Source organism: Natrix helvetica (assembly GCF_964273705.1).
Source record: "Natrix helvetica genome assembly, chromosome: 1".
In the NCBI taxonomy this organism is placed as follows: domain Eukaryota; kingdom Metazoa; phylum Chordata; class Lepidosauria; order Squamata; family Natricidae; genus Natrix; species Natrix helvetica.
Window position 1 is genome coordinate 165,318,620 of NC_138548.1, and position 19,598 is coordinate 165,338,217.

The following is a 19,598-nucleotide window of genomic DNA, read 5'->3' on the forward strand; positions in this document are numbered from 1 at the left end:
CATATAGTATGTACAACAAAAGCTGCAGCAAATGCATGTTTGAAAGACATTAAATTGCATATTTACAAAACAACGCAACAACCATAAACAATCCACCACCACTTATATACATGCAAATGATTCAAACACATTTAAATGATGAAGAATGCATTAGAATTGCTTCGTGGGCTGATCTGCACGAGGAGCCTCTATTCTCTGCGCACACAGTCACAGAAAGGCATTTGAGAAATAAGGGTGACCTAAAGGCTGCTTAACAAACCATGTTAAAGTGCTAAGAAGTCTGACATTGCAAAGCACAGTTTTTATAATAAAAGATGTATTGGGTTAATATGGCTACTCACTGATGCTTCTCTGACTAAATATCTCAGGACATTAAATCAAAGATACTTACAATCCGTCTTATGATAAACCAGCTTTCAGATTTCTAGGGAGGGGAAGAACCTGCTCCTGAGTGCAGAAAGAGCTTTGAAGTCACTATTCTGAGCTGAGCCCAAGTGTGATAGGAAACTAAACACACTTTCAAAAATTCAGCATACTGTTGAAGGGGCTAGGCATCTGTAGCGTTTGTTTTAAAATGAAGCTGACTGAAGACTGCATAGCCCGAGATCAATTATTCTGAGACGATATGAAAGCAGTGCCAATAATATCTTGTATGGCTAAAATAATTGAAGCAAGAACAAATTAAGAGAGAAAATGTTGTGTTTGCTACCTTGAAAGAATTGATACATTTTCATTAAAGTCTGTACGGACATTGTCATTACATGCATCTGAAAAAAAAAATACTCTCTTCTATATTAAAATATATTTACATTAAAAAGCGAACCATTATACAGCTCGGCTTTTACAGTCCACTGGGAATAAATTAGCTACTCTGACTGTAATCAGTCTACATCAAAATAGTTTTTAGGCATATGCAGGGACTGGTTATAGTGCAGACACAAAACCATTGAAATAAACTACTCCTAAACGTGTGTGTGTGTGTGTGTGTGTGTGTGTGTGTGTGTGTGTGTAAGAAAGAAAAAAGCAGAATCACGTGCCTGTAAGGATCATAATCATGTTATACTGCTTTTATTGCTGAAACAAAACCATTGAAATAAACTACTCCTAAACGTATGTGTGTGTGTGTGTGTAAAAGAAAGAAAAAAGCAGAATCACGTGCCTGTAAGGAGCATAATCATGTTATACTGCTTTTATTGCTGAAACAAAACCATTGAAATAAACTACTCCTAAACGTGTGTGTGTGTGTGTGTGTAAGAAAGAAAAAAGCAGAATCACGTGCCTGTAAGGATCATAATCATGTTATACTGCTTTTATTGCTGAAACAAAACCATTGAAATAAACTACTCCTAAACATATGTGTGTGTGTGTGTGTGTGTGTGTGTGTAAAAGAAAGAAAAAAGCAGAATCACGTGCCTGTAAGGAGCATAATCATGTTATACTGCTTTTATTGCTGAAAATGTAGTCCAAGCAAAGGAGGGAAAGAAGATTCTCTTGCAACCCAAACAAACTTAGCAAATACAAAATGAAAAGCAACATCAATTTCATTGCAGACAAACCCAGTCACACAGATTAAGCAAGTACAATACTGGTATGTCTTATCTCTGACCACAGGAGGAGGGTAGACAGATTCTACAGGATGAAGAAATTCAGACTATGTAATAGGCAGAATCAATTGTTACCTGCCTCAATCAATGCAGCTCCACTTTCACTGTTCAGCAGCTCACAAATAATTAAAGTTATCCTGGACAAAAACCCTCATCTGTAATGACTAGCTAACCGCCACCATGACAAACTTCAAAGTCAGTGATATCAATCTGAATTCAATAGTGTGGAACTGGGTAGAGCTGATGAATAAGTATGAATCTTACCCTGATGGTCCAAGCGCGCACCTCGTCAGGGCCTGCAGTGAAAAAGTATTCTAGCTGGAGTGCTGCATAGCCAGCCTTAATTATCTTTGGTAAAGCACTAAAAGAAAACGAAACAAGGCTGTTCAACTTATACACAAGAGGGAAGAGGGGGGGGAAAAAGACCTTGGATGTCTCAGGCATATTTCCCTTTTTTTTGGGGGGGGGGGAGGGAATATTGCTGAACCTTCCTTCTCATTAGTACTTATATGCCTATTGGTAATTGCAAGTGGTTATTCTGGGAAGGAGAGTGTATGAAATACAAGCTCAGGAATCGTGGCCTGGTGTGGCTTGTAAAATGCAGAAGGGATTATTTCAGATTCCACAAGGGCTCTTTTTCGGGAATCCCTATGTTTTGAGATCACGGGGTTGTTGTTGTTGTTGTTTTGACCAACTTAAAATATTGCTGCTTTTCAGAGGATGCAACTGCAACAATTTTTAAAAAACCAGCATTTTTCTTTTCAGCCTCCTCCTGGTGTACAATGACCATAGAATTGGGCGATCGTTTCTTGGGGGTGGGGGTGGGGGAGAATATATATATATACATACAACTAATATCTATGTTATAATTAAAACACTGTACTGAGATGACAGATGACAGTTAAAAACTTAATTTCAAATAAATCTTTTCACTCTGTCTCATGGTAAAGAAAGGAGAAGATTCCCTCTTTATAATGGTAATTACTCTGTCATTTATTATTCTATCAGCGCAAGCAATTAAATTACTGGAAGGAAATAGTTGATAATAAAGTGTAGGGAAAATGAATGCTAATTAACCTTTGTGTCATGTTCTCTTCCAGATACTTCTGCTTCTCTTCAGCACTCATTTCTTGCAACTTGAGTTCCAAGGCCCCACTAAAAGGAATGACCAAGGCACCTGGGTCTTGCTTGTCCACCCACTCTTTAATTTTTATCAACCTGCAGACAAAAAAGGGCACAACATTATCTTGTAGTGTATGCATGACTGTACCACATTCATTATGATCAGGTAGGCATACATATTCATAAGACTTGCACGGTTTTATGATGCCATTTTTTTGTGTATTGCTTTCCAAGGTCAAGGCATTAACAGTCAGCAATTGCTTCAGGTGTACTCCATTAATATTTTACCGTTATCTTGCTTTTATTCTCACAAATTATAAACTGTGTGAAACATGAATAGATTTTCAAATGGGCTTAAAATTAGGCTGGGGTTTAAAAGGAACACACATTAGAGAGGCCAGCTTGAAATACACTTGGGAGAGTTGTCAAACTTTGGGTTTCCTTCTTTTATCCAAGTGAAACTTTTCTAAGTACTATATTCATTGGGGGAAGGGGAACGACACCCCAAAAGGCCACTTTTGATCAATTGTCTTTTTTATTATTTTATCAACGAGTCAGAAACAGAGAAACAGTAAGAATTAACTGTTACACATCTGTCTACGCATTTGGTCACATTATACAGTTGCTATGTCTGCCCATCTATTTATTTCTATGTAGCAAATCTCTAAGAATACTTCCAAAACAGTCCCATGTGTCAAAGAATTATCCCCAAATATTCCCATTTTAGCAATTTTTAATAACAAGAGCACATACACTATTATTTGTAGTGAGCTTTTCTGACAAAGTTAGACTTGACAAACTTTTTCTTGTAAAGTTATTTTTAGAGATTGCAACAAAACGTTGCAGTGTATGAACTACCTACCCAGGATCCAACAAGCTACTAATACCCTCTTTCAAGTTATTCTCTTTCATTCTGTCACTCTGGGGCAGAGGTGGATTTAGGTTTAGGTTTATTGGACTTATATGTTCCTGCCAGTTCTAACCTCTTCTATAGAAGAGGTTCCACAAATCTACCATGCCGTTTAGAACCAGTTCCAGCTCCCTCCCCCCACTCGTCTGCACCACACTTGCCCCGTCCACCACTCACTGATTGGCTGGCTCTCCAATCGCCCCGCCCACCTCTAAGAGTCCTATCTAAACCTTAAAGTCTTAAAGCTGCCAAGTTTGAACATCCCTGGGGTTTTTTTTCTAAAGGGTTAGGGGTGCAAGGGTCTTGTAACTTGACAGCTTTAAGACTTGCACACTTCAATGCCAGAGTTCCTGAGCCAACATGACTGGAGGAGGAATTCTGGGAGTTGATGTCCATAAGTCTTAAAGCTGTCAAGTTTGAACACCCCTGGAGTTTTTTTTCTAAAGGGTTAGGGGTGCAACTTGACAGCTTTAAGACTTGCGTGCTTCAAATGCCAGAGTTTCTGAGCCAACATTTTGGTTGCTAAGCAAGAGCGTTCTTAAGTGAGTTTCACCACATTTTACAAGTTGGCCATGCCCACCCAGTCACATGACTGCCAAGCCACTCCCACTCAGTCACATGGCTGGCAAGCCACTCCCACAAAGCAGGCCACACCTGCAGAAAAGGTTCTAAAAAAATTTGAAACCCACCACTGCTCTGGGGCTACTAAATCTGGGCTGCAAAAATCTAGACAACCAATGCATAAATAAAACCCCATTTGCTGTCACCTGGTGATGGTTCAGATGTTTGCCAGATATGGCAGGTTTCCCCACCCTCATGTTTCTATTGTCCCTTTTAACAATTAAGTACATAGCCACTTGCTTTTGGACACATTCCATGCTGGGCTGATTTGGGGAGGATTTTTTTTTCTTATGCTACATCTGACATAGTAACATCTCCCTCTGGATGTCTACGGAAGGATCCACAACATTAAGATGAGTAAACAGGAATATTTTAAAGGAGCATTAGTAAACAGGAGTATTTTAAAGGAATAGCATATGTTTACATATTTTGCAAACTCTTTTCAAGCATCAAAATATATTTTTCTATGGTTATGTTCTTATATGACAAGAGTAAACAAAAATAGTGAAGATTAGCACATTAAAACGTAGACAGAAAAGTAAGTATTCAGAAACATATTTGTGTACAATTTTTATTAGATTTTTAAAAATGTTAGCACACAATTAATCTTCCTAAGACACACTTTATTCTTCTCCAAAGACATCCAATATGAAAACCTATAGTTATAAACAGAGCAGTAGCTCACTGCCAGATTATCTTTATCTATGTCCAATAATGAAAATTGAATCGGTTGACCATATATTTCTGTTGCATTATTTATTTACCTTGGGCTACTAGGGACTTAATTAAGCCTAGAATATTCCATTGGGAAATACACACTTCTGCTTAAGAACTGTTAAGTTTATACAGTGGTAATTTGGTACCCAACCGCTTGAAACTCATCAAATTTGGCATTTAATACATTTTGATACAAACATTTTGTCCCAATACTCATCTTTTGTTTGGTAGTTGATGCAAAAGTTAGAACTTGTCAGTGGCAGCTGCCTTGTGACTCACTATAGTATTCCTTATGGGAAAAATTTGCTTGGTATTCATTGTTCATCGCGCCTCCTGGAATCAATTAATGATGAGTACCGAGGTACCACTGTATATAAACCTTATACTAGAATAAGTCAATATAAATGGAACATTCTGACTTCTCGTGAATAGACATTTTCTCACGGGTCACACTTCCCATGCTGTCCATTTTTTAAACGCACCCATTAAATCATTTCAAAAATTCCAATGTGTTAAAAGTCCAGGAAGATATTACCCATGATTTTAAGGTAAGGTAAGATAGGGTAAGGTAAGGTAACCTTTATTGTCATTTTTTTTTACTGCGAGCACACTGGCACACATTAAAAATGAAATTCTGTTGCCTGCTCTCAAAAGAAAACACTGAAAGTTGATGGCTAGAACATTTTAAGCATATTTATGGACAAATGAGTGCCTGCACCATTTGTGATAATCTGGATAAGAGCTCCGAACAACAGGTAAATCTTACCAAGAAATAAGTATCAGCATCAATTTTGTAAGACTGGTAGTCCCCTAATAGTAAAAGGGAGAATTTGGGTCTTGTTGCCCTTACTAACTAATATTATGCTGTAGTGGCAGAGACAATTTGACCTAAATTTGTTCAGTAGTCAGGATCTAGCACTGTGCATACTTAAGTTAGCAATTCTGATCAGGAAGTAGTTGCTGAAGTAACCATTTCTGTTTCTTCTTCACATTGTGTGATTACCACAGCTCAAGATGCTATTGCAAACAATTTACTGGGTGATTTTACAGTCATTACATTATGCACAAAGTGCTATAGCTTTTGTTTGCGACACTGTGAAAAATAGCTATTTGTTCATCATGCACTGGTTGAACTCTACAGGATTCACAACAGAGAAGAATATGGCAAATCACAACATACGTTGCATTTTCAAACACAGAACACTCACTATTCAAAGTCAATCTATGTTTAACTGAAATACAGCTGTATACCAAGCCCTTTCTGCATGCTGCACATTGATTTGAGATCATCGCCACCCTTGCACAAACCCTAAGATATTGTGGGGCCTCTGGTCATCCTGAAAAGCTGAGTCAATTCATTCTACAAATTAATCAACCCAGCTCCCAAACCAGAGGAAATCCTGCAATGACAACTGTACAAGGCTTCCTTTGGAACAGGAGGGAGGGGTCGGGCAATCTAGCAGCTGAATGGAAAGAACTCCACTTACACTTGGGATCTATGAACAATACAAAACAGCGAGCAGTATGTAATATATAAATTTAAGGTGTGTGCCTTTCATTTTGCAGTTTTCAGACCATGGCTAAAGCCATTTTGGCAATACAAATTGAAACTCCTTTAAATAATCAATGCAAATGTCAAAATAAATGAAGCCACAAGTTCATCAACTCTCATTTGTCAAAGAGAATAGCAGGGGATCGAAGCTATTATGAGATTAATTGTACGCCTGCTGAGTAGGGTTTAAAGACCAAGAATACAAAAAAGTTCTCTCAAGAGTTTTCTGTTTCATGGTTTCATGGATGTATTACATAACGCTGTGCAAAAGTTTCAAACCACGTTTTCCATTTTTAATGTTCTTTATGCCGTATCCCACCCTTGCAAAAAGAACACAGTTGCTACAATTACTTTAATTTATGTGTATATAGTTAGTAGATGATAACACTAATTTGATATTTAAGAGTCCCCAAAGATATAGCCATAGAAAGTGGTGTAGCACTATGTTATCTTCACATCTCAGAATCTGTGCATCACAAGTTACTGCGCCTTCTCTGGATATATATGGAGAAATCTGTTGTTCCCCAAGGGGGGGGGGAAGACAGCTGGAAAATACCTTGTACTCTGGGGCCCTGGAGAATACATACTGCTCACTACTCCAGAGAAGATGTTCCAGGTTAGTTTTAAACAGAGATGCCAGCCGTAGTTCTGAATACATTGGTTCGTTCCCATCCTTGTAAATACAATACAACAGCAGAGTTGGAAGGGACCTTGGAGGTCTTCTAGTCCAACCCCCTGCCTAAGCAGGAAACCCTATACTGTTTCAGATAAATGGCTATCCAACATCTTCTTAAAGACTTCCAGTGTTGGGGCATTCACAACTTCTGGAGGCAACTTCTGTTCCACTGATTAATTGTTCTCACTGTCAGGAAATTTCTCCTCAGTTCTAAGTTGCTTCTCTCCTTGATTAGTTTCCACCCATTGATTCTTGTTCTACCCTCAGGTGCCTTGGAGAATAGTTTGACTCCTTCTTCTTTGTGGCAACCCCTGAGATATCGGAACACTGCTATCATGTCTCCCCTAGTCCTTCTTTCTCTTAAGCTAAACATACCCAGTTCCTGCAACTGTTCTTCATATGTTTTAGCCTCCAGTCCCCTAATCATCTTTGTTGCTCTTCTCTGCACTCTTTCTACAGTCTCCACATCTTTTCTACATCGTGGCCACCAAAACCGAATGCCGTATTCCAAGTGTGGCCTTACCAAGGCATTATAAAATGTTTAGGGCCGTGATGGCAAACCTATGGTACGCATGACAGAGATGTCACGCAGAACCCTTTCTGTCGCCAGCTGCTCTTCTGAATTCCGCATGCGCACTGGCCAGCTGGTCTTTGTGCGTGCCGGAGCACTGGAAGACCAGCTGGCCAGTGTGCATGGTTACCGGCCAGCTGGTTTTTGGATTTCTGGCGCACGGGCACACGAATGTTCCAGTTGTGTCGAAAAGGTTCGCTATCACTGGTTTAGGGGATTTTCATAGAAAAGGATAGCTGCAAAGTTTTCTGTTACAGCAAAAAGACTCATGTCCTCACCAAAACATAAGGAATACGTTAGAAAGGAAACTAAAAGTTTCCACTCTGATGAACAAAGGAATGAATTGGCTCTAAGTGGGAAGGAAAATGGTTCCATTGCTAAAATTCCTGTAACCCCACTCCTAATCCCACTCCTAATTGATCCTTTGTATTTAAAGGATCAATTTTGGTTTTAGGTGGCCACCAAAAAGCCCGACTGTGACATAGCATGGTAGAGGTCTGTTTCATGGAACTGTTCCACACACGAGGGGTGTGAATTTCAACTCAAGTTACCAGACTATTTCTGAAAAGAAAAAAAATTCTTAAAATCTATGCGACTATTTTAGCTGTGACTAAAAGCAAACGCTTAACCCGCATACACACGGATAGCAACCTAAACTGTATCTAAAACAAAGTGCAAAGCAATGAAATAAATACATAAAAACAAAAACAGTTTTAGAATATTTCTAAAAATCCAGTGCGGGTTTTTTTTTTCTTCCTAAAAGAGAGGGGTGGGGGGAAATACGGTCACCACAAGTAAAACCAAGAATGCTGTGAAACAAGATAAGAAATAATTACTTTGGCTAAAACACCAATTCCGAATAATAATAGTGCTACACTCATTTTAAGGGCTTTTCTGTGGAGTCCTTAGAGAGATTATTTGCATTCCTCAGGTATTCTATTGTACAATTCAGATGAATAAAGACTTACAAATCATTCCTCCACTGCCAGTGAGAGACTTTGATCCAGTGAATACACTATTGTACTTTAACTATAATTGGCAAAAAAACCTGACAGTATGTAGAGCATCACAAGCTTAATAACAAAGGGGAATATCTCAGCGTGTTGACAGATGATCTTCATAATGCAGAAGCAGAGCTGGTACATTTAAGCAGTAAATGAGCATGGAGGTCTAGAGGTCTCTGAAGTGACTGACATCAGACCTGCCAATGGCTAAGTACACAACTAGGGTACCACATCCATCCCTTTAAAGGCAGGTTCTATGCTTGCCTGTCTCACTTCTTGACTTTCAATATGATTTCGGTAGCACAAATTACTCCATTTCCATAATGCCAATATAGATCACAGAATTCTGGATGAAAACTTGCTTTCTAATTAAGTGTTGTCCTCTGCATAACAGGCTATACCTAAAGCATATGTAGATACCAAATACCATTCACAATAATGCCCAAAACACGAACTAAACTGGCCTAAGCAAGATAGGTAACTGAGTGGTCATTTTAGCATATCTAATTATGGTTGCAGTTTGACTTTTTTTTTAAATGCAAACTGCCCAATAGCAGAGGCTATCTGGTATGTCATAGTAAGACACACCAAAAATACAATCTTAAGGAAATAAACATACTGTAAGCTAGCAGTAGCATGCTGGTCAGATGGAAAATTAAAATACAATGAAAAGTCAATTCCTTAGCACAGTGTTAGCAAACCTTTTTGGCACCGAGTGCCAAAACAACAGCATGGGCGCGCGTGGGCGCACGTGTACTGGAAACCAGACCAGCAGTTACCCGGTGCGCATATGCAAGCCGGTAAGATGATCTTCCGATTTCCAGCATGTGCATGTGCACCAGCCAGCTGGTCTTCCCGTTTCTGGCATGCATGTGCCTATGAAGACCACCTGGCCGGTGTGCATGTGCGAGCCCGAAACTGAAAAAGCAGGCGCCCGGTGCCCATGCGCGCACCGGGAAGATGATCTTCCGGTTTCCGGCATGCACATCGGCCAGCTGGTCTTCAGAACCACATGTGCGCCAGAAACTAGAAGACCAGGCGGCCAGCGTGAATGCACACCAGGCGGCTGCTCTTCCAACTTTTTCGGTGCTCCCGCGCATGTGAAGACCAGCTGGCTAACACGCTGGAACCCAGAAGAGCAACGGGTGACAGCTTGTGTGCCCAGACAGATGGCTCTGCATGCCACTTCTGACATGTGTGCCATAGGTTCACCATCACAGCCTTTGGAGAACTCTCTTAACTCTAAAGGTACCTTAATGTTGCTCTTGCTCAGTCTATCCAATGATCTTCCATAAAATCCCTTATGAAAAATACAGCTATGGTTCAGAGAAGAAAAGATAACTAATGGAAAGAGCCTCTGAAACTGAATTGGAAGGGTTTTTTGAATTAGTCTTGACTTGGGATTTTAAAAAGTTTGATTACTTTTGAGGACACTGCAGGAATGCTACTACTCCTGATTGACTGAGCCAAATGCCTCACCCAAGACCTCTCTCATGCATTGACAAGTGCCCTCTGTTCACTTACACCTTCTTGAAGGTAGCGTGGCACTCTATTCTGTCTATGGCAGTACTTACAGCCATAATGTTATTAAGTTAACCAATCACAATTGCATTAATGCCAGAGGTGTGCTGTACTGTACCAATTTCTTGTCTTCTGTGGGCAGCCTCCATGAGGTCTGAATTAAAGCCCTTGGTTTCGCATTGTCAGCACACCACTTGCTTACATAGCGCTTGTCAGGGGTGGTGCTTGTTTGCATCAGTGGGGCCCTCAGAGCCTTTCTTCTTCATTCTTTTGCTTCATTCGCTTGATTGGAATCTATGCCACCATTCCCACCAATTGTCTAAGCTCTCCCTACCCTTCCATGCCCCATTCTACACGAGGAAGAGTAAATAAGTGACTACTTTCTTCTTGGTGAGCTATGCTTTGGCAGGCAGAGAAACACAGCCAGGGCAATCCACCAATCCCTGTCTCTATCCTGCCCTATATATTAACAGGACCCCTCTATTTAAAAGCCCAGCACCCTCTACCTCATTATTTATGACAACAATTCCAGAGGGGAAAATCTACCCTACTTGTTCTTGAAAAGCATACTGCTAGAAATAATACTGGATTCTACTGTAAAAAGATGATAAACTCCAGTGTTGGCTGATCTAACATTCAAAGGATAGATGCTTTGACTTAGTGGATCTACTAAGTCAGGGGTTCCCAACCTTTTCTATACCCTCCACCCCTAGAACACTTCTGATATATTCTCACACCCCTTACAAAAGTAAATAATTATATACATATAATTATGCACTATAATTTTGAAACTTCTAAACCCTGGTTTTCGCACTCCCTGGAATATCGTCAAGCATCCCTTGTTGGGAATCCCCGCACTAAGTCAAAGAACTGTTGTCAGGGGTGGGATTCTACTGGTTCGGACCAGTTCGGACGAACCGGTAGCTCCGACTATCAGCGAAGCGCGCGCTCAGTGAACCAGTTGTTAAACCGGTAGGATCCCACCCCTGCTGTTGATGTACTCTTTCATAAACAGGGATATTTCAAATGTATACAGTGAGGAGCTATGCAACACAAGGACATCTTTTGGTTCAGCTTAACCTTGTTTGGAGTTGAGCCAAAACATTTATTTCATTCCTTTAATATACAAAATACGAGAAAAAGCATCCAAGACAAATAAGGGAAATGGGAAGGAAACAAGAAAAACAGCATGTTACGAACAAAAAATCATTAGGCCTAATTCCTAAACACATCATTAAACTTTACCTTTACGCGATAATATTGATCCATCTTTCCATCACAACAATAGAAAGCGAGCATGCACTGACAATCCAAGAGTGCAAATATGGGGGGTTATACTGCTTTTCCAACATTGTTTCTTCTTTATGTTTAACCCTGTATTAGATGACTCTATAATTCTGTATTACACTGATAGATTCCACAGTTTTGGTATATAATTCAAACCATATTCATTCAATATATATTAACCAAATGTGGATATTAAAATATTAAACTAAAACTAGTGGCACAGGGAACTAACTTTTAAAATATTGGTACAGGCTAATGTTATAGAAGTCAGTGTCTCTTCCAGAGGTGGTATTCAGCAGGTTCTGACCAGTTCTGGAGAATTGGTAGTGGAAATTTTGAGTAGTTCGGAGAACCGGTAAATACCTGACTGGCCCCACCTCCATCTATTCTCTGCCTCCCGAATCCCAGCTGATCGGGAAGGAATGGGGATTTTGCAGTAACCTTCCCCTGGAGTGGGAAGGAAATGGGGATTTTGCAGTAACCTTCCCCTGCCATGCCCACCAAGCCATGCCCGCCATGCCTACCAAGCCACGCCCACAGAACCGGTAGTAAAATAATTTGAATCCCACCATCTGAATAGATGATCCAGAACATGTGTGATCTTTCACATTCACCTACAGAATAAGGCTAAATTTAATAATATCTCCAAAAGTCTTGTGCATTGACTTCATGTGGGTTTTCCCCACTCTTGTATGCCCTCAAAGATATATTTATAACTTTATCCAATGGGAAACCTAGGTATCTTTCACAGAAGAAGACAAACTGATTATGAAAAAATATCCAGTCCATCCTCTTCCAATGAAAAATCTTGGATTTCTAACATCTCCTATGCTGGTCTAAAGGACCACACATCATCTCATTAACTTTTTAAATTTAAGAAAATGGCTGAAATGTATTTGCTCCTGTTCTGCTACAGTAAACTTCTATTGGATCAAAGCATCATATCACTCAAGTATTTCAATATAGCTGATATTTTCTCAAATCATAGGAAATATTCAAAATGGCAAACCTTTCTGGGCCAGTAGAGCATGTTCTAGGGAATATATTGCAAGCACATACAATAACATGGATGCCATGACTTGTTCATTCACAAAACATTTGCCATGATGGCAGTCACAAAATACTCATTAATAGGAGAAAATATACCACACGCTCTTTCAAATCCTCCAGAAAAGTGGCTACCACTGTAAATTACTTTTATATTGTTTTGTTTTTTTCTGGTGAGATAAGCATGGCTGCAGCTGTCCTTTTTGAAGAAATCTACAGGTATTTTTGGAAACAAAGATGTTATAGGCTGGTGATTGTGTTGCTGAATGCCCAATCTTATTTATTGAAATACAGATACTTAATTTTTTTTTAAAGTAAGATGGGCCTTAGACAATGGATGTTAGGGCCCACTGGTGCCCACAGATAGTTACCATGCTTCCCTGAAAGTAAGACAGGGTCTTATTTCTTTTGACCCCCGAAATAAGCGCTTGGCCTTATTTTCAGGGAGGTCTTGTTCTTTTTGAGGTGCAGGAGGTGGCAAGCGTGGTCACCTCATGGCTGCTGCTGTGTTGCAATATTTTGGGGGAGGGCTTATTGCGGGGGGGATTTATTTTAGTGCATATGCTCAGAAGCCCAATTGGTCTTATTATCCGGGGAACTCTTATTTTCGGGAAAACAGGGTATTTTGCTAAAAACTGAACCTTAATACCTAGATAGTTCAATATTGTCCAAGGGAAAATGAAGTTTTTAAGATTATACATCTAAAGGTTTCTCAAAAGCGTAAGGGGAAAGGAACTGTAATAACATTAGTTCAAGACTAGAGTACAAGCAGAAGCTTTGTAGTGGGGTCTTTTTTCCCACATAAGCAAATGCTCTTCATAAAAAAAAATTACAGAGTGCAATATGCTGCACAACTTTCACTGGGGAAATCTTTATACTAAGAATCAATCTACCTTGGATTTTTATGTCTCCCCAGTAGGTAAATAAAACGCTGCATTCAAATTTCACTCCACATACAGGAGAGATGAAAAGCTTATTACCTATTGAAATACTTTATTTTAGTAATGAATGGGATGTTTGTGTAGGAGGAAGGAGGAATTAAGCAATGGCAGAAATGTGTAGGAAGTCTTTTATTTCAGAAAATTAAAGTTGTTTAGCAGTACTTTCATGTGAAGCTCAGAACTGCGACTCTTGCCATACACAATCTGGAATGAATCTGTAATTCCATAACCAGCATTCAGTATGCCACCAAATCTTGTATAAAGTGACCTGTAGAAACATTCTGGATCTCATGACAAAGGATGATATATAAAAAGGGTTTTCTCCAAATTTAAGAATTGTTCTATTTGAACATTAGTTCAGATCTGTTTGTGTAAACATGTCAATGTCAGAAGATGACAGAAAAGCAACCACTTTTTAAAAGTTAGACCAAATTGTATTGCAGCATCAAAAAGCACATTCTGATTAGAGACTGTTGCCAATCTAAAGTGGGATTTGTTCAATTCAAAACAGACATTAAAAAAATGAAATATCTGGCATTCCTAATCTTGCTTTAAGATGGTGTCATGAAAGAATTACAATTCCAGGGAGAAAGAAAAAGGAAGGAAGGAAGGAAGGAAGGAGTACAAGAAAAAAAAAGATGAATACCGTGTTTCCCCGAAGATAAGACAGGGTCTTATTTTCTTTTGACCCCTGAAATAAGCACTTGGCCTTATTTTTGGGGAGGTCTTATTATTTTTGAGGTGCAGGAGGCGGCGAACATGGTTACCTCATGGCTGCTGCTGTGTTGCAATATTTTGGGGGAGGACATATTATCCGGGGAGGTCTTATTTTTGGGGAAACAGGGTAGAAAAGAAAAAAGATACTAAAGTAACTAGATGTTGCCATCTATGGTATGTGGATGTGTGGGTGTGTCCATCCTATCTCATAGGAATATTTTTGGAGGAAAATTGAAGGTTGATATTCAACATATTTTGGAGAGGGCCATCATTCCTCTGGAAGAGAAGATTCATCATGCACTGAGGTCCACAGTGAGATAGTGGCAAATAAATTTAGTGAACAAATAAATAAATCAAATAAATAAAAAAAATAACCAACCAAATTGCTGAGAACAAATGGGGTAGCTCAATCAACTGAACAGCTATTAAAGCTGTTGCCATTTAAAAAATAAGGGCTTAAATATAGAGGAAAGAAAACAGAAAGCATTTTCTGTTATTTTTAAGATAATTTGGAAGTACTATCATAAAGTCATTAATGTACAGGTTGAAGAAGCAGAAGATTCTGCATGTATACATAGGAAATGCATTCAATTTATTTCAGTGGCCTTACATTCTTTAGTCAATACACAATTAAAAATCTTGTCTGTTATAAACTTGTGTTGGAGCTCTTTAAACTGAATGATTAGCAGAAATAATGACCCTGTCAGACTTAATCACATTAAAATGTAGTTAACATCATTTAATTTTTTCCACTTAATATGCGAAAATTTCCAGTAGATTTGCAGTGAAGGCCATTGAAATTCCATTAGAACAAGAATAAAAATTTCAGGCATCATTTATTCACAGAAGGAATAAAGGTCTTGATTGAAAACTGCTGAATCTTTCTATTAGAGAAACTCGGAATCATTGCATTGAATTGAACCTTTAGTTTTAGAAGTCCGGGGGGTTACGTTCAGCAGGATAGACCGATAAACTTTAACTAATTTTAGACAGGATATGTCAGTATAAGGTTTTCTACTTATTGAAAAATGCCCAGTGGAGCAATCCTATCGAAAATAGAAAGAGTAATATGCTATTATTTTATTTGTATTGTTCCTGATAGAGTCTTCCTATACATACCTATTTAGAGGTAAGTTGCATTAACACACCTTAATGTGAGAGTGAGCTTGGTTATATCGTGCACAATGGCTGAAGGACTATTACCCTATTTGATTTGTCCTACCATGATCTTGTAGGGACGCGGCGGCTCAGTGGCTAAAATGCTGAGCTTGTCGATCAGAAAGGTTGGCAGTTTGGCGGTTTAAATACCTAGCGTCACGTACCCGAGTGAGCTCCCGTTACTTGACACAGCTTCTGCCAACCTAGCAGTTCGAAAGCATGTAAAAATGCAAGTAGAAAAATAGGAACCATCTTTGGTGGGAAGGTAACAGTGTTCCGTGAGCCTTCAGTGTTTAGTCATGCCGGCCACATGACCACGGAGACGTCTTCGGACAGCGCTGGCTCTTTGGCTTTGAAACGGAGATGACCACCACTCCCTAGAGTCGGGAACGAATAGCACATATGTGCGAGGGGAACCTTTACCTTTACCATGATCTTTGCACTGACATCCAGGCTGGACTTGAGAAATATAATCTCCTCTGAGTGAAGCTTGACTTTTGCATGAATGTGTCCATATGGCTTTTCCTGGCAATAATATGGAAGTGGTTTGTGCCACTGCTTTACTTCCCTGGAATTTTCTGATGGCTCTTATCCATTTACTGATCATATCTGATGCTTTTTAGTTTACTTAGCCCAGAGAAGACCATCCTAGTTTGCTGATGCAGAATGTCTCAAAAGCTGGTGGGGACTAAATGCCACTTAATCCCAGTTTGAGTTGCTTCCAAGCTCAATTGGGGCTTTTTTTTTGGCTTTGTTTTTAAGTCAAGATATTTCTAATGTACACTTCCCTTAGCAGAGTTGCTTTTTTCATATGTGAAATATTTAGAAAGAGGGGGAAAGAGAGAGAGATGGGGGAAAAACACTTTAAGCGCCACAGAGAATAAACAGTGATAAACATTCAAAAGAACAAGAACTTTCCTAGTTGATAAAAATCTGATTTTAAAATCAAAGGCTGATTTTGTTTTAGTGTCCATTCCGTAACCATCACTTCTGTAGCTTTTGATGCTTTTTTCTGTTTTCTTTCCCTTTCAAGTCACACAGTTTCTCTTCCTTCCCAAACATTGTTCCAAATATCCTATATCCTATACACAAACACTCAGTTCTAACTCTCTCTCTTTTTGATTGCTACTTAGCATGAATGACATGCTATTCAACTGTAGGCCCATATGGCTACCTTGGGCATCCTAATCACTGAAATCCATCTGTATATGAAGTGCTGCCCATCTTCATCATCTTTCCTGAAGGATGTTCAAGGATTATCTATAATTGTACAGATACCCCAGAAACACTTCTTCAGTAGACATATCTCCTTCTTTTATGCAGGGGAAGCCCTTCCGTTACCAGGGTTTGGTAATATTAAGCACATGACCATTTAATGATTTAGTGAGCCAATAAGAACAAGGTCCTACAAGATCCTTTCCAACTCTGTTAATCTGTATCCTCTCATTTTAAAACTAATCAGTGAAGAAATGGTAACGTCATGAGACTTTTCTAATTTCAGAATGTCTATCTGATATTCCAAATAAAATACCATATTTGCTTCTTTAAAATTACCTTTTCATTCCTCTGGGTCACTGCTTCTAAAAAAACCATGTAAGAGAACTCCTTTGTCATGGCCACCTCCCTTGAATATTGCAGAGATATCAGGCTCTCTCTGTTAGACTGTCTAAAAGCCACAAAAATCTGTTTTTTCATAGATCCTTTGCGGTTTAATTTAAATTCCTTCTCTCAAATGTCTAGTTATTAGGCACTGTCTATGATATTGCTACATAACTATTATCATCCAGGTTTATATATAGTCCATCCATACACTCTAAAGCACTAAATCTCATAATTTAAGTACTGCATACAATATGTAATTCATTTGGGACCTGAATCAACTTGCCTTAAAGTATATGATGTTGCAATACAATTTATAAAACGGTAGCATCTTGGTTCCCCCCACTCCCTTTACATTCTTAGGGTTTTTTTTTTTGTAATCAATCTCCATCCTTTTAATTCTTTTTCATTCCAGCTCTAATTTCATAGTTATATATTTCTGAGACAGTTTTAAACAAAAAGCACTGAAGACCTAGATCCCTCTCCTCTCTACAGGTAGGCTGAGGTGAACTACAAGATTAACAATGGGTTGTTAAAAGAAGCTTAACTTTGGTGACAGATTTTTAATGTTTATGGTTTTAATACCATGTTTCCCCAAAAATAAGACCTGGTCTTATTTTCTTTTCAGCCTCCATATAAGCATATCATCTTATTTTCAGGGGATGTCTTATCTGCTTACTTTAGGACAACTGCAGCCATGCCTCGCACTCCCTGACACCCGTCATGCCGCTGCCTGATGTCTTCTGTGGCCGCTCGCCGCCACAGTGTGGCTTGTCGTATCAGTGCGACCGCTCACAGCAGGTTGCCACGAGGCTCATCACACCAGTTGTGCCACTCAGGCAGGAGGCTGCATGGCACGTTGTGCAATTGCATGTGCGAGCGGCAGCACCGGGGGGGGGGGGAAACAGCCTCGCAGCATCCTGCCGTGAGCAGCGGCACGCACCAGAATGAGCCTTGTGGTGTTCTGCACCTTTGTAGACTACAGAAAGACTCCGGAGAATAGACAGTAGTGTTTGTTCTATAGCTTGCCAATTTTGCATTAAAAAAAAAGAACTTTTAAGATTATTTAAGAAACAGTAAATCAAATTTAGCAGAAATCTTTGCAAGCATCAATGATGATGTATATGAGCACTGTTCTGTCTATCACCACCTCAAAATTATTAGAATTATTCTAGAACGTTTTCAAAATTAGTCCAATATTATGATCAATGACATCCAAAGCGGCAGAGAAGTCCAGTAATGAAATACAATGATTCTAGATAAACTCAAAGCATATAACTAAGTCACAGTACTTGTAGAACTAAGCTAGAAATATTTGTTTATCCACAGCAACATTACATAAGTAATTTCACTCTTGAGTAATCTTGTTAGAAGGGGAAAAGATAAGAATGTTTTAATGACTAAGAATTTTCATTAGGAGTAGAGGTTTGAGGCAAGGACCAAGCTACTGCTTATTTGGCACCATTAAATGATTTCGTCTCAACTGAATAAAATTGGGAAAACTCAAGTCTGCATGGCTATCTTTCACTAGATTGCATTGGTATGATTCCAACTTGCAAGTGGACACCATTCAGGCTCTTAAATGTATGCTCCAAAGAAGAGCTCAACTAAAAACAATTCAAACAAATAAGAAGCACGGGGCTTCCATACAGCTGATTTTTTTTCTTCTTCTCTTAAGTGCTTAAAGCTGCAGGAAAAGAACTAGCATCTCTATGACAACAGGGGTGGAGCAAGGCTGTGTGGCCTGGAAACTGATACAATAAGTATATACACCTATATAAAGAGTTATGCAAGAGAACGCATTTATTAATAAACTATTGTACTAATCTTTCTCACAAGAAAAGTTTTGTTTAAAATCTTACAAAATAGCACCATACATGGGTAAAGAAATGACAAATGAATGTGTTGGTTTAGCAAAAGGTAAAGGAGAAACTGAGGTCTGATAACTACCAGAAGATGGATATGGAGGTGGGTGGGAGACAAAATTTACTTCTGCTTTATTCATTAGAATAAGGTCTATGATTGGGCAGATATGTCAGAAATTGGAACACGTAGGCTAAAGAGTATTCCAGGACACCTGGCTTTTCTAATAGATAGATGGATGGATGGATGGATGGATGGATGGATGGATGGATGGACGGATGGACGGATGGAGAGACACTAGCTTCATAAATGTTCAATTTGCACACAGAATATAAGAACGGCAGGCTTGGAAGAGATAAAGCTGCAATCAAGATTGGTGGCTAAAACATTAAGAATTGGATATGCACAAATGCCATCATTAATATTAGTCAAAAGTAAACGTGGAAGAGATTATTTATGAAAGTAAAAATCAAAGGTGAAATTTTGGGAATGAAGTTAAGTATTAAACAGACAGAATGAGTTTACAGTTGATGGTAAAGAAGCATTGATATTTATTTATTTATTTATCTATCTATCTATCTATCTATCTATCTATCATCTATCTATCTATCTATCTATCTATCTATCTATCTATCTATCTATCATCTATCTATCTATCTATCTATCTATCTATCTATCTATCTATCTA

General features: G+C 38.9%; 1 protein-coding gene across 2 annotated transcripts in view; it reads right to left on the reverse strand.

The window, feature by feature from the left end:
* OLA1 (Obg like ATPase 1) overlaps nt 1-19,598 on the reverse strand; it is a 114,651-nt gene that overhangs the window by 6,312 nt on the left and 88,741 nt on the right. For both annotated transcript variants that reach the window (XM_081934822.1, XM_081934821.1), the window contains exons 8-9: nt 2,682-2,822; nt 1,869-1,965 (exon numbers count right to left, since the gene is read on the reverse strand). In XM_081934822.1, coding sequence (XP_081790948.1) covers nt 1,869-1,965; nt 2,682-2,822 — 238 coding nt within the window. The remainder of the gene's footprint in view (nt 1-1,868; nt 1,966-2,681; nt 2,823-19,598) is intronic.